The following is a 17655-nucleotide window of genomic DNA, read 5'->3' as shown; positions in this document are numbered from 1 at the left end:
AAAAAAACATTTCTAAGCACTAAATAGAATTGAAAAGAAAAAATGTGTTAGTCATGAACGAGAAATAATTAATTTCACTTCTCCATTAGTGTTGAACAGTCTGGTGGTCACGTTGGCTCCAACTCCCCATGAATCCTCATCAAATTCCAAGTCATGGTCACCCAAGATGTCAGGCTTCGATGCTTGGGCCCACACCTATGTAATACAAATCATATCCAAATTATAACATCAGGGTTCAAATTGATGGAGGGTTGGGGGGGTTTTACCCCCCTATCTCTAAAATAAGACCCCCGCAAAATTTGACCCCCGTACATTCAAAACTTCACCCGCCAATCCTTATGACCCCCCTACTTCTTTTTTCACAATTCGAACACTGTATAACATACATCTTGTTGATACCATATGGCAGTTTAATAGAGAAAAAAAACTGTTCCAATTAAACTGACCTTATATTTAGAAGCAGGTTCAATGATGAATCCTTCCTTGAATGTATATTCAACCACTTTACTGTTGTCTATGGTTCTCACAATCTTCCATCCACCAATATTCTCAGACTATCGTGATGAACAATGTGTGATGATTAAAACTATCAAAAAAATGTTTAAACCACTAATTACAAGAGTGAATAAAACCTAACTAAACATTATTTTGAAGTACAAAGCCAATTATTCCTTATCTAGATAACTTTCTTCATATTCAAACAATAACAAGTTGATGCTAGTAAACATTAAATGAATGACAGAGCGAACAATGAACACACCTTACGACTATTATTATCAACGAGAATATATTTTCCATCTTGTGGACATTCCCATAGAGCAACAGGACCTTTCGAGTTCTTGTGGAAGGTTGTCTTGGATGACAACTCACCTTTCAATGATTTACCTTTAAGGGAAAAAAATTAGGATTCATTGATAGATGCAAGTAACTTCTAATGAGTAAAATAAACACAATTTAAAACTCAAATAATTATTATAGAGGCATAAATAACAAAGAAGCTTTCCTTACTCAAGGATGAAGTATCCTGGGTAGAGTTTGTGAATGACTGCATACCAACTGAACTGCCATTGTTAACACCTCCATTAACTCCACCAGTCAGAGTGATAGTATTGGAACCACTGCTGACAGTATAGCTCGAAATACCACCACCAGCATTTCCGCTTCTTGATGAAAAACTATCAGCTACACCTCCATAAGCAGAACTTCCACCAACACTATAACTTGCAACTCCCCCACTACCACTGGAGTAGCTGCTGGCTCCTCCATATTCACTACCAGCATAATTGCCCATGGTTAGGCCATCAACAATATTCTTCAAACCTACCCTGATCACAAATCACAAAAAAAACAATTCATCAACTGGAAAATAAGTAAATTTTTTGTTAAAATTAAACTTAAAGTAAGAAAAGTTACAGAAAAATAGGCACAAAAATACAGCCAGGATACGTTTCTGCTCTGCCTACCTATTCTCTTCACCTTCCAGTAACTTGCGATAGGCAGCAATTTCCAGTTCAAGACCCAACTTGGTGTCCATGATGCTTTGAAGTTCAGTTAGTATAGAATCCATCTCAGCTCTCAACTTTGCCAGTTCAATTTTCAATGATTCGTTCTCATCATACAATTCCTTTTCACGAACCTCTGCCTCTCGTCTGACATTGTCAAGGTCACGTAACAGCTGAGCATTCTACAAAGATAATCAAAATAACTAATTGGATGTTCAAACAATGAATAAAAAAAGTAATTGGACAAACTGACAGTTTTAACGTAACTGCTACAAAAATGTTGAGCGGTAGTTGGAGATATGTTAACAGAATATGGTAGCGGGTTCAATTACACTAAGGAACAAATTTAAATTTATGTCAGCTATCTGAGTAAAATTATGTCCGACATATCAAGTTTTTTGCGCAGATTCTGAATATGTAATGAAAAATTATCTATCATAAAATGCTTTCACTTACATGAAGTTATGGCTTTAACTTTTTCAACCGAGTTTTTAAGTATTTTTTGATATTTTGTTAACAAATATTTTCAAAAAAAAAAAAATTTACCAAAAAAAGTTGAATCGTTATTTGAGATTTGTAACAAAATATGATAGCATGTTTAATTAAAATAATGAACAATAAAAATTGGACAAACTGACATTACTAAAACCAAAAATTTGTATGACACTAAATTCATTCCAAGAAAAATTATGCACACCATTTAAATAAAATAAATTCAAAATAATATGCTTTTAATTAAGTTTACAGGTACAATTATCAAAAGTAAAACTTAATTAACGTGAAATAGAACTAATAAACAAAAGAGAACCTTGGATTCTAAATCAACAAGCCTATCTTTGAGATCAGTGAACTGATTTCGCAACCTCTTTGATTCCTCCTTGGTGTGTGAGTTCTCGATCGATTGTCTGGTCGCTCCTGTTCGGAACTCTTGAATCTAATAATCAAAAACAAAAAATATTTATTCACTTAATGCTTACTGATAAGAAATTAACATGAATGATTAATATGTTCAATTGATTTAAATTGCTTAATTTTATTAGATTTTGTTTGGAAATTTTGGAAATTTGCAAAATACAAAGATTTTATATAATAATTGTGACAATGACAAGATTAATTAGCAAAACGACAATGTCTGTCAATGAAGATGTTGGCAATGAATGAAACACCTTAAGATTATAGAATCCTTCAAGTTCTCCCCTCATGACGTTCAACTTCTCATCATAGATGTTCTGTATCTCACGCATTGCCTGACCCATCTCAGTCTTCCAGAATTCTCGGTTCTCAGCTGTTGAATCTCTGTATGCCAGGGCTGCCAGTTCTTTCATCTCCTAAAAATGTTCAGTATCATTATAACCAATTTACAAGCCATGGTGGATAAAAGATAATTAATAATTGTATGTGAATAAGTTGATAGAGATCATTAAAAAATATATAAGCAAACTAGAAGTAGAAGGTGTAATAAAAAAAACAAACTTGTTCGTGAATTGTTTTAAGGAACTCAATCTCCTCCTCAATTGTCTGCCTCCTGTTTTCTGCATCAATGTGCATCAACGTCTCCTGGTCCAAATCCTTCAAGAGAATTTATTGTTATCTTTATTATTTCACAGAATACAATTTCCTTATGCTAACTCAGGCATGTGATATAAAAATAAATGAGGAACAGGAAAGCATGTTAACAAAATACTAAACTATTCTTGCTCTGTTGAGACTTTCTTGAAGATTCACAATTGTTTTCTTGTCTCTTTCTCTGTCACTCTCCAGTCCATCAATTCTTCTTCTGAGCAAGTTAAGATCAGCCTCATTACAAGCTACTTGCTGGTTCAAAGTCTCGATTACTTCACGACTCTTGGCTAGCTCTTGATTTGAATCATACAACCTGAAAAAATGTTATTTAAAACAAATAACATTATAATTAACCCTAAAGTTAAAACAACTATAGTTATAAAATTCTATGAAATAATACAACAAATGCATATTTAAAATAAGTATGAAGTAGCTGAACAGGACCTTTGCATAGTCTCATCTCTGTTCTCTTCAAGACTAGCCACTCGAATTTCTAATCTGGCTTTTTCTCTGGTTGCATCATCAAGAACCTTTCGTGCCTCATCCAACTCAGCTTGATACATTGCTTTTATCTGGGTTCATAAAATAAATTGACAATTTGTAACTTTCTTTGAAATGAACATCTTATGAACAAAAACATGTCTAAGTTTTAGATTATTTTAATAAATAGAGATTATTTTAATAAATAAAATCAGGTGGGAAAATATATACCTGAGTTGTCTCTTTGCCCCATTTGGCCTTTAATCTTTCCAATTCATCAGTTAATTTTCTATTTTGAGCTTCAAGAAATCGAACTTTCTCAATGTAGCTTGCAAATCTAAATTTAAATTATAATGTTGAAAAATTAAATGAACTCATGACTCATTTACACAGAAAAGGTTAAAAAAACCTCTCATTGAGATCTTGCATATCTTTCTTTTCCTTATCACTTGACTGCTTGACAACATTGACTCCAGTGTTTGAGAGTAAGGCAAACGAGTTTACAGATGGTGTGTATTGAGAAGTCGTCACTCTGAAGATGGCCAAGTTTTTGAATGAGAAAATTATAAAAATTGTGTTTTTTGTAAATTTGAGTGAAACCTTTGCCTGTTAGTATAAGTGCCAGAAACTGGGCTGGTGTTGTTGGCATTGATGCCAGGAGCATTTCTCTGAATAATGAGACTTCTTGGAGTAATAGTTGACTTGTAACTGAAGCTTGTGTTCCCAACCGAGCCGTTTGTAGTCGATGACGATTGATCAGCCAGGTACTGCTCCGGTCCTCCATCTTTCGATGAGGAGCGCGAAACTCGCTTGCTTGACACGTAAGTTGCCTCCATAATAAATACTCTTTATTTCGTTACAAGCAAAATATTTGCAGATTTACAACTTAATAAAGGTCCAAAAACTAATTTTGAAGAGCGAACCAGAAAAACAAATGGCGAAAACTGTTTGGCACGACTTTTGGATTTTGGTAGGTACGAAGACACCAAATTATAAAGACACTTGGGTGATGGAATGATTGAAATGATTATTGCGTCAAACTGCTTAAATATTTTATAATTTTTCTAACATTTGAAATAAGTTTGTTCAATGTTTGAACCGTTTGAACAATATGAATTTTATTTTATGTTGTAACAGTACCATTAAAACACGTGCAAGCGAACATAGGCTTGTCTAAGCGTATAGTCTGGTCATGTTGTACAACTGAGTATCAATTAAATGCTTGCGATACAAGGTCCCTTTAGTTTCTAACGAAAGTCTGTACTAAATTGATACACAGTTTATCTGAGACAGTTTTCAAATAATTAAAAACTTACAACCATTCGCATAAAATAATTTAATTAAACTATATATTTATCTAGTCATGTAAATCTAGTAAGAACTGCCGTGCTCGCTTATTAGAACGAACAAAAATTAAAAAATATATAAATTTAAATATCTTAATAAAAAAATCCAATGTTAACAAATATTTACAAAAACACAATTTCGTTAACAATAAAAGAGATTATGGTATCTGCAAAAAAAATTTTCAGAATCTGTTGAATTACACGCACATACCTACAAACCAACAGGAATACTGTTGCTCCAAACAACCTAAATCTGGCCGTTTTTTGACAATGTCACTCGTTGCATTTAAATTTACTGTGTCCTTGCAATAAGTTCTTCAATGCTTTTTTAACCCGTATTTTCAACAATGAACGTCTCGCTACATTTTTTTTATTTTGTTTGAACTTATTTTCAGTTCTTTCAACATACCGTTTATAACAAAATTTGTCAAATATCCATACTCATTCATTTCTAGTCATCTTCGTTTATTCGTTGAGATTTATTTTCAATTGGGACGCAAAATCTTTGAACTGAAAATTTCAACTTAAAGAAATTAGATAACAAGTACTTTAAAAGCTAATCCAATCCTCATTTACTCAATACTTTGCGAGTTTTATCTACTACTGACGTATCTTGAATATCATACCAACATGGGTTAAAAATATGATACAATGGTTACAGCAAATTTAATTAGGTTAACAAATGCGGATGGGATGGTGAATGAACAAATGCAACTGATATCTCTTAAATAATTGTTATATATCTGATCTACTAAGACTCACACAGCGTACGTGAAAAAACACATCAACGACTAACACATCACACATTGTGTCAAAATAAGTGCGATTCAATTTTAACTCCATCCATGCAAGGCTTTATTTTTGCGCCATCTGGACGACGAAAAGCAACATAATTAACAATATATTATAGTGTGAAATAAGAGCAACACAAATAAATTTGCGGAAGATTTTAATTTATTACCCGCATTATGTTGTTCAATAGAGAAAAACCAAGTTTTTCAAATCTTTATTCAAAAATTTAAATTCAATTAAAATACACTTCTTAAATTTACTTAATAAATTATTTATAAAAATTGATACTGGCTCGCCGTTAAAAAATCCATGACACCAATAAAAATCAAGAATAATGTTGGAGTATACAAATTTGAAATTTCGTGAACCTAAAATATTTTGAATTGTAGTCACTTCATCAGAGATTAATTGTCATTTATATTTTTAAAAATCACGTATAACTTACACATACAATCACTAGGAAAAATGAAATAAATAATAAATGTCTGTGTCTGAAAGAACTATCTCGGTGCAATTTATTTTTTGTTGCAAATTATGTTTTTTTTGGGCCGTATACAAACAGCATAAAAGTGGCATTGCAGACCCTTTTTTCTGAATAAAAAAATTGAAAATTAAAAAAAAAATCAACGCTGGTTGATCAACATCATATAGAACAAACTAAAACTTTCAAATGAAGCATTTACATTATCTTAACGTCAGAATAGTATTTTTTGTAGGTAAAAATGTAATAAAACTTTACACAACAAAATCCAATCATTGTCGTCTTAAAATAATTACAAGTATATATATAAAATGAAGAAATCACATCCAGCCAAACCAAAGTAACACGCCGGATCGATTTATAAAACGGTGATGAGGTAACACTCCTTATCAAATGGTTATAAAATAGAAGAAAATAAAACATTTTTACATTAGCTAACACAATGCTCTTAATTAGATATCAAGATATCGTTACGTTAATAGCACGCAATACACATCCATGCAATTACAATAAATAAAAAAATACGTATGCAAATTTTATGATTCAAATTTTTTCAAAAATGTGTTTATTTCTGTTTGAAATTTATCTTAATCCTTACAAGCCTTATATAAGCCTGATCTTAAATTACGTGAAATGAAAGGGTTAAACGACATTTTCGTTAAACACTTATATTTATATAATAATTTATATTTTTGGCAAATACATCTCCAACCAAATATTGTAAATGATTTAAATAATAAACCGAGAGAAACAAAAAAAAAGTTAGAATCAAGTTTGTATGTTAAAACATGCGATGGACATAGATGGCAACGTATTCAAAATCTCATGTAAGAACCAAGGCATTCAAATATAAACGTACTTTTGTATGAAGCGGAACATGAGATTAATAATCCTGCCAAGTTGTTATGTAATTATATACCTTTACTGTATACATACAAGCCTTAATCACTTCATCCATTCACTCCTTCAAACAACCAACCAACAAACTCATATATTTATATACAAATAAATATATAAATAATGCACGTAAACAATACATTACATACGGACAAATATACATAGATAGGTAACTCAATTGTTTGAAGATTACAATGTTAAGCACAATTGCAACTGAATCCAATGATGAAGATGAAGACGTGAGCAAATGCATTAGAACGGTTAGAAGAACAAAAATGTAAATCGAACGTCACCTCACCTACGTATTTTAAATTTATACAAACGTCACACACACACACACACTGCATATTATACATAATATATATATATATCACATACTTAATATTTTCGTGTGTTAGCGGTACTGAGCACTGTATTTGATTCAAATAAAGCTTGCCAAACATTGAAACTGATGTAAATTTTTGAACGGTAATAACATGTAATGAATAAGTAATTTATTCATTATTTTCTCGAATAAGAAGCTTATGCTATTAGGATAAATTTTGTGAGCAGAACCCAATTAACTTAAGATAAAATCATGAAAATAACGGATCAGAAAGTAAAGAAGTTTGAAAAAGTAAAGAAAAATATTGAAGAACAAAAATAAACGAACAACTCACTTTTTTAAAGATTATTAACGCACCAGTTTGATTTGCATTTGATCCATTACGTTCATTATGTGCTTAATTTTATTTTGAAGCTTTTCTTTTCAAAAAAAGAAATCTTTTAAGAAGGGTTTCACAAAGCAATAAAGTGCTATTTTAGTCATACAAAGCGGCATCAGAATAACAAGAAACGTATCGTTTAAAAACACACGCTAATTTTTGTGCCCCGCATGTCAATTTCAACCAGTGCGTGTGTAAGTTTGATTTTTGTTAGGAATAAAACATTAATAAGGTAATGATTAAAACAAACTTCGTGTTTTTACACTAGTGATTGAATTTATGAGTGAAGAAAATATAATATAAAATGAACTCTTTCCAGCTGATGAGAAATGTTTGATTTGAATCTCAAAAACCAATCATTCGATAACAATGTCGTGAACAGTCCTCAGCCGGCTAGCACGAACAGACACAAGTACACAGACACACACACAAGTACACAGACATACACACAAGTACACAGACACACACACAAGTACATAGACACACACACACACACGGACCGGTATATAACAGGGTACCGCTGCCTTAGTAACGACAATTGTTGTGACATGCACGTGCGAAATGATTCAATCTGACTTTTTCATTAAAACTGTCTATATATTCAGAAACTCTTGAATGTTAGAAAATCTGATAAAAAATATAAATGAAAAGTAAATAAACAAATAAATAAATGAATAAATAAATGAATAAATAAATATACACCAAACTGGCATCTACAATATTTACTCATAGTAAATAAACATTTATAATTCTAATAATATTCATATTCATGGACGTATTCAGAAGTGAAAAATCTAATCAGTTGTCGAAAATAAAAAAAAAGAAAGAAAGTAAAGAAAGAAAGAAAAATTACAGCAAAAATATAAAAAGTAGAAACAGCTGTGTTTTAAAAGAAATCATAAACATTAGATAGATAGAAAAAATATATAAATTTATTTTCCATTTAGAAAAAATATTTCGCATATATACGCATATATACACCATCCACACAACCAGTCAAAGTAAAAAAATAAAATCTAAGAATGAACATTAATATAGTTATGAATATATATGAATATATATGAATATATATATATGAATATATATATATGAATATATATATATATTTATATATATATATATATATATAATAGCTAAAATAATATGGCATTTATTTAATAAATACAATTCAATTAATTTTTTCAAAAAGTAAAGCTTACTTTAATGAAATTGCTTAACAATGAATGAATGAATGAATAAATGAATGAATGAACGAGCGAATAAATTAATACTTTAAAAAAGGAAAAAAAAAACGCATCAGACTTAATTCTCACGTGAATGAGAATCATAAATTCAATCTATATGATACAGTTCAATAAGAAAATGAAAATAAAAAAAAATCGAATATTGGCGACTAATTAGTTTTGCTTCTTGAAACAACAAAATGAAGTATTTATTTATTTTAGAATTAAAAAAAGAAATTAAATGAAAAATAACAAAATGAATACGTAGAATTCATAAGAGTAAAACTTTTAATATGTGATGTTGTTGGCTCTCCAGAAGATACGACGAAACCAAAAATTATTCGCATTATTATTTTATTATATTATATTACATCACTTCAAGTCTGCCATATATTTTAATTTATTTTCTCATTTATTTATAATATTTTCATAACAAAAGCATATATTTTTCATAATAATTGACAAGATCTACAAGAAGAATATCCTGATTTTAGGAAGGACACACAGAACAAATTTTAGAGCGGAAAACGTACAAACATGTGCCAATGTGTACATTTATATGCACACTTACACACAAACACACACACAAACACACACACGCAGGTTAATAATGCTAGACATAATATAGCAAAGATGACACCAAATTTTCTCGCTGTCTTATTAATGAAAAAATTATTTTATTTAATTAAGTTATCGCATTAGTACATCTTCGAAACTAAATTTTAATACTTTGGGAGAATTCTAAAAAGAATCTTGAATAAAAAGAGTAAACAATTTTTACATCGAGTGACAGGATAAAAAAAAATTTAATTAACATTTGCCGACTTATTTAAAATATACCTAACGTAAAATTTTTAACATAAAACCCTTTTTTGTATGAAAATAAATAAAAGTGATTGCAACAGTGCTCAAATACACTTTCATGTTTTATAAAATATTTCATGTTCACACTAGCATTCATAAATGATGAGACATTTTACAAAAGCACGTGCAACAAATCTTTTGCGATTTCATCTTCTTTATAAATCATTTAGAATGCAAAATCAGATAGTGCAACGGCAACAACGTATAATCATCGTATAAATTATTCACAACGATATTAAAACTAATGTTTTAAAAATAAACCGTCACAACAATTAAATGTACCCATTTAATCAAGAAATTCGATAAAATGCAACTGAAAAATATATATCATCAATCGTAAACAAGAACGCGAGAAATTCTGCACCTAGAGATCAACATGATTGCCGCTGATTTCACCACAGCCACCGCCATTACTCAAGGAAGCATCCCCAGCAAGAGAAGAAGCAGCAGCAGCAGCAGTACCATTAACCATTTTATTATCACCGAATGCCGAACTCGTAGTTGAGTGATGGTTGAAGTGATAATCTTTGTTCAAATCTTCGAGGGAACAACTACTGCTGATTTCCGAATCTGAGTTGATGTTTCTTGTGACAGTGTTGGCCACATCATCCAGTTGCGGTGATTTTGGAGAGTCACTGTATGTCGAACTGGTGTGGCTGGATCTCGATGACATACAGTTCTGAAACTGTTGAAATGAACATTCAATGTTTAATATAAGTATGAAACATGATCATGCTATTAAATAAGAAATCAGCATAAGTGCCAAGGAATAAAATCATATTAATGTTATAAAATCTACCTTAAACTTCCTGATACTGTCAGCTCTCATAATGCTCTCGATATCGGAGCCAGCAGGCAAGTAGGAGCAGAACTCATCCGAATCATAAGATAAACATTCAAGAGATTTTAAAAAATTCTTCCCACTGAATCCACCGATGACAAAAAGTCTGTTGCCTTCCAGGACGGTAACTCCCATGATGGATCGAGGGATGCCAAGACTAGGACCAGCAAACCAGCAGTTGTTGTCTGGGTCAAAGATTTCCACAGATGTCAAGGTCGTCTGCTCGTTGCTGCCTCCCACAACAAATAACATTCCTGTGGTGAAAGTGAAGAAGGAAGCATAGATTAAATTAACAGATCAAAAATGTTGAATGAAAATATAGTTAACAAACAAACCTTTGAAATACGCGGCCCCGGCTCCTCTCCTGGCGACGACGAGTGAAGGCAGGAAGGACCACGTATCAGTGAGTGGGTCGTAACATTCGCAGGTGTTCATGAAGTTCCAGGCATCACAGCCACCAAGCGCCACAATCGACGTTTCACCATACGAACATACTGCAGCCTGCGAACGACCTGCAATTATTAACAGTGGTTGCTTGATCATTATTTCATGCCGACTGCTTGGTAGGAGTTTATTTTCAATATATAGTTGAACAAATGTTTAAATTGTTTCTATTAAAAACGATAAATTAATTGTCGATTCTGAAATAAAACTAAAAAATCCAAGAGCAAGAGTGAGCGATGAATAAACAAACCAGTGCTGAGATTAGCAACATTGGTCCACTTGTTGGCAGCTGGGTCATACATCTCACACGAAGATAACGTTTTGGAGCCACACAAGCCACCCACTACAAACAACTTGTTACCACACACTGCCACACCTGTTTGAAGTTGTTGACTCAGATAATATAAATTAAATAATACAAATTAAAAATAAATTAAATAACAGTTACAGGAATTGCTTGTAAACTCAAAATAAAACAACTGTTAATTTATAATAATAGACTTATCATAGAATTTTTGCAATTACATGAAAAAATTGGAACATTTAGTAAGAAATAAAAATAGAAATATTGTTGAATGTGATGCCATTAATTATTCATATAATATCGATTTGCTGCAGCATTCAGTACATTTCATGCAGTAGAAAAAATGCCTGAAGCACAATAGAACAGTACAAATGAAGATGAAACAACGAAGAAATCGATAGCAAGTGCACAAACGCGTTAACGAACCTGCACCAGACCTCCTGATAGCCATATCAGGAACATTAATCCAGGTATCACTGGCGACATCGTATGCCTCAATCGAATTCAATTCATTCGTGCCATTGGAACCTCCACAGGCGTACAACTTGCCATTCAACATGCTGGCAGAAAATCTTCCACGAAGTGTGCTCATCGGCTTGATAGGACACCACAAGTTTGTGATTGGACTGTATATTTCAGCTGTGTTGAAGCACTCACCTCTGTCGTAACCACCTGGTGAAATAATTATTTTATCCACCTTAAATTTTTGAAATCATAAAAATTCACTGCAGTAAAAATTTTCCAAATCGTTTATTGATATTTATTACAAAAAAGATAAATTCAAGTGAACTAACCAACAGCAATGATGTTTCCATTTGCCACTCCAACTCCGAAGCCACATCTGGCAGTTGACATTGAAGAGAGATGTGTCATGAGACACTGTGGTTGGTTGCGATCGACTGTCATGATGACCTCATCAGTGGTGTTGTCATCATCACCAGACGACATCTTGCGAACGTTTTCATCCGACTGAAACTTTATTGACACGCTCACCAAGCGCTGGTCAAGAACGGCCAGGCATATGAAGCTTTTGTCTGAAGAATTTTCAAGTTGGTGAAAAATATAATGTCCATTCTTAAGAAACTTTCTTGTACGTGTAATTCATTAGTTCATTGAAAAATAATGATCCAACAACATTCTCATTTTTACAAAAGACATAACGTTCATTTTGTTTACAAGAAGAAAAAAATTGACAGTAAGTTGCTTAATTGAAAATTTTAACGTAAGCACACAATTCAAGAACAAAATGTTGCACTGGGGTAAAAAAAAGTTACACGAAGAAAGATCATTAGGGAATGAAAAAAAATACAAAATTCTCCATGTAGAATGTTGAATATAAAAAATGAAAAAAAAACAGAAAAATGATAAAACTTGTACCAGCAACAACTGCAGATGCAACCATAGATGTGCTAACGTCATCTTCATCCTCACTCTGATGGAGAGGAGGCTGAGGTGATTTAGTGCCCGAACTGCTGTTCTGCCTCTGGTGCTGCAACGAATTCCTCTTGTCCTTCAAACTCTGAAAATAAAAACATGTTTAGTGGAATTTATGAATGAGAAATAAAGAATGCATTTTTCATTTTATGCAACATGATAAAAATTTGGCAAAGGAATTACTAATATTTGTAGTGTTAAGATAAAACGGGATGTAAATTTTTATTGACCTCTGTGAACTTCTTCCACATAAAATGAAGGTCAGAGAAGAGAGTTAAGAAGGTGAAACACTTAAAATAACAAAACAGAAATATAAAACACCTAGCCAAACATAGACTGCATGTGACATACTGACGAATGCATAGAGCAGCATAAACAATACACAGGCATGCAAATGTATAATAACGTAGAACATCAATATGCAATCAGATAAGACGCGCGCCAAACTTATTTACACAATGAATAAATGAAAATATATAATCCAAAAGAGGAATGTAATTTAATGTAATGCCTGCTCAATAAATAAACGACCAACCAACTTAAATGAAACATACATTCAGTCAACACTACACCAAGTGATGCAAAAATAAGTGTAGCTTATGAAGAGTATAACACTACACCAAGTGATGCAAAAATAAGTTTAGCTTATGAAGAGTATAACACTACACCAAGTGATGCAAAAATAAGTTTAGCTTATGAAGAGTATAAATACTATTTGGAAACCTTATTTCCCTTGCTGACGTAAACAAATGAGTGGAAATGTAACAAAAGCCTAAATACACACACTCGCGCAAACACAAACACACACACACCTACACATACAAACACAAATAAACATAATATGTGACTAAATGACGATTATACATAATATAATGCAGTCAGCTGTATTCATATCAAAAGTTAAGCTCAACTGTTCCCATGTAACCATCCCAAAAACCAAACTGTACTTTTGCAACCAAGTATACATACATACAAAAATGTAAGTACACAGAGAGATGCAAAAAACAGCTCAAATTTGAGAGAGTTGCATTAGAAACAAGAGCAAGACTTCAAATAAGATCAAAGATTACAATCGCTACATCATCCTGCATTATTTGTTTCGCTAATGGACCATCATTCCATCCATCCAATGTATATCAATGGGTTGTACATTGCAATAAATTCTACTTTAAGGGCAGAATAGTGGAAATAAAAATATCTTAGACGCATATAAATTCATAAATAAAATTAAGTACACATGAAAAAATTGAAACAAAAATAAATTACCAAAATTAAAAGTACAGTTAAAAGATACAGAACATAAATAATTCTAACTAATCATCATAAAATGATGTTGCATGAACACAGCATGTCAAATTCTATGAGAGGCAATGAATGTCAGCAATAAAGTTGAACAAGCAATTAATAAAATGCATCTACATGTTGCTACAATAAAAACATTCTTGAAAATAAACTGCCATTGTTTTGGTTAAGAATTAAATCAAATTCTAAATATATATAATAAATAAATGAACAAAATAAATAAATCAAATGCGAACTAAAACAAAGCAGGGAGAGAAAGAGAAAAAGAGAAAGAGAGAGAGAGAAAGAGGTGAAGTAAATAATCAAAGCAATTATATGGTCATTTAAGCATGAATGATGTTCATCAATTGAAATTTATCAAGTTTGAATTTATGTAAGACTGACTGCCTAACGAAGTAGCTGCCTACTTAGAACTAATCAGCCATTCAGGAATTTGTAAGATTTGCATAAATGTGATTAAGTCATAAATTCTCAATATTTAAAGACTCTCTGAAATTAAATAAACAACTGAATGTTCATTGCACTTTCTCTCAAACCATACACATATAAAACAAGCATGTATAAAAATATAAAAAGCCAACAACCTCCTAATTGAAAAAAACTTTATCAACTTAACGCCAAAGTAGTGAGCATATTATATTTTAGGAAGAGCGCATATGTGTAGTGAGTGGTAAGTTAATGAGGTTGTTTAAAAAACTAATATAACAAATACTATACTACAGATAGCAAATAACTGGTTCAGACAGAGAAGTGTAATAAATTATAAGCTTAGACAAAAAAATATTGTTAAGAATGCCAAGAAGAATGCAGAGCCAAAAAGTCAAACAGTGTTTTCTTCCATCAGTAACAACAACTTCAGCAGTTTTTAAGCTGAGCAAATAAACTCTCTCTCTCTCTCTCTCTCTCTCTCTCTCTCTCTATATATATATATATATATATATATATATATACCTCTATCAAATCTTTCTCTCCTCTGCATATAAATAATGCAACTCTTAACACTTGGTTTCGTATTCTAAGCTTCAAATTCTGTCAGTGACTGACTTACCAACATGTTGCTTTTGCAATACGTGATCAGATCATAATAAAAAAATGAAACATCTTGCATATAAGCCAACATTAAGCTATTTTTTATTTTAAAAACTAAGATAAATAACCTGAGCACATTCTCAGAAAAACCGCCATAAAACAAATTAATTTATACACAAACAGACTTGTTAGAATAAGATAATAATTTTTATCAGTGCAACAAAAAATTTGACGAAAAATTTAAAAAGCCAGAGCTGACTTAACAAAGAGCTCATTCATAATAGATATAAAAACCAAGAAGTGAATAATAAAGATGAACAAATGAATGAAGTAAGGAGCAACCACTAACTGGTTTTTTGGAGCATTTCTTCTTATAATCCTTCACAATGTTTGAGTTGTTGAGCTTTCTGTCGGGAAGTTCCTCCGAACAATCGATCAGTTTATTGTCTGGGTTCAAGAACAAAAAGAACCTCAGCTGGAAAGAAATTAAATTATTAATTAATTAATCAAATGAAGCAAATAAATAAATAATAATGTTTCTATTGTATAAATAAGCTAAAATAAAAAGTACATAGACAAAAAATAAAAAAAATGCATTTGTATTTTATTATGACAATTGAAATAAGAAACTGAATAGAGAGTTGAAACTTAAAAAAATAATAATGAACAAAAACCAAAAACACACCTGTTCATCTGATGTCTTGTCGATATTTTGTTCGAGCAGCCAGCTGACCACCAATCTACACAAGGGTTGTTCAGTCAAGTTGAAATCAGGTGAGACTTGTCCTGTCATCCATTGAAATTGAACAATCACATCAGAGGTCAATAAAATATTTTAAATAATAAATAAATAAACAAAATAACATGCAAAAATGAAGTAAATATGAATGCAATAGTGCATTCAGTCAAATACTCATCTGTATAATTGATAAGATAAATAAAATATGTCTTCTGGCTGATTAACATGATTGACTGAGTACTATGCTTAACAATGAGAAAATAAAATACGTATTTCACATGGGTATGTTTTTTCATTTTAATATGAGGTAAAACTCAGTAAGAATTAAAATTGAAATTAGTCAAACATTGACTGCCTGACACATGAAAAAAAAACCTGTTTGTCTAATTAATTTTAAGCCTCTGAATGATTAATTTATGATCTCAAATCATTCATTACAATCCTCATAAATTCACATTAACTATCATCATCAACGCCATTACAACTATCATCATCATCCATCCCTCCATCCATCAGCATTGATACCATCTACAAAAATAATAACACCATTTCCAATGACTATCATATGACAATGAAAAAGTAATACATAGAAACATCCATCACCCATTTTTGGGGGGCTATAGAACGCATACATATCACCCAATATGAATGTAAATAAAATATGAATCTATCTACTCATTGCAGAATGGAAAAATACATAACCACGGAAAAATCATTCCACAACAACTACAAACACATCTTCCCGTAAATGGTAACTGGAAATATATAAATGATTGTAATACAACTAGGTAAAAAAAATTAATACAGCGTAAAAACTTTGTTGGGGAAAACATTCAAACACACATACACACGCACGCACGCACAAACAGAGATGTACAGACAAATACAGAGACACACAAACAGCGCCAACAAAGAACAAAGCAATAAACATATTAATATTTACGAAGACGATGATGATGATGATGATACTGTGAGTGATGCTTAACTACTTTCAGGTCACCTTCACATCATCATTGCAGAAGTTTGCATTCATAAACACAACTGCATGTGCGCGCACAAGTTTGTGTGTGCGCGCGTTTGCGTGTGTGTTTGTGTGTGCGTGTGTTTATGTTTGTGTGTGAAAGTTTTTCTAATATATTGGAAAGCACGTTTTTTATACCTGAATTTTTGAAAAATGAATGACATTTATAAAATAATATTTATTGCAAATATTAATATAAAAGTAAAAGAGGAGATTCAGTTTAGTATATGAGTGTGACTTGATTATATTAATTGTGATTGCTATGGATGATTTCTTAAGACACCTGAGGCATCAAAGAATGGGAGAGCAAGCATGAGCAAGACATACTGCATTGTGCACTAAGTGGTGTACTTACTTTTGTGTACTGCCTCTATGTACACTAGTGTACTTGCCATGCATTTGAGAACATTCATGTTTACCTGTACTACACTGACAAACTTCTTAAAAGTCTGTACCCAGTGAGATACAATCAACAGTAATAACTGTAGCAACAACAAGAATACATATAATACAAAAATGTGGTAAAACTAATTGACAGTACAGTACGTGGTTTCTAGAGCCAACAAATTTTTAAGCATCTTCATTATGTATAATATGTACTTTAGTAGCAAAGTCATGATGGCAAGAGAATTTATAAAAGCAAGAAAAAACATAAAAAAAAATTAAAACCTATTTTAGAGGTTGTATTA

At 31.6% G+C, this 17655-nt stretch overlaps 1 protein-coding gene across 1 annotated transcript; it reads right to left on the bottom strand.

The window, feature by feature from the left end:
• Positions 1 to 10068: 10068 nt before the first annotated feature.
• Positions 10069 to 17298, bottom strand: HELRODRAFT_190504 (hypothetical protein; the record flags this gene model as incomplete). Its single annotated transcript, XM_009014309.1, has 10 exons — positions 10069 to 10537; positions 10652 to 10947; positions 11029 to 11205; positions 11388 to 11513; positions 11868 to 12113; positions 12236 to 12475; positions 12819 to 12960; positions 15556 to 15681; positions 15892 to 15992; positions 17250 to 17298. 10 exons carry the CDS (start codon positions 17296 to 17298, stop codon positions 10217 to 10219), a joined length of 1824 nt encoding a protein of 607 aa, XP_009012557.1. The 3' UTR covers positions 10069 to 10216.
• Positions 17299 to 17655: the final 357 nt, after the last annotated feature.

The sequence above is a fragment of the Helobdella robusta genome (assembly GCF_000326865.2).
Source record: "Helobdella robusta unplaced genomic scaffold HELROscaffold_13, whole genome shotgun sequence".
NCBI classification, from domain to species: domain Eukaryota; kingdom Metazoa; phylum Annelida; class Clitellata; order Rhynchobdellida; family Glossiphoniidae; genus Helobdella; species Helobdella robusta.
This window is presented reverse-complemented; position numbering and strand designations above follow the sequence as displayed.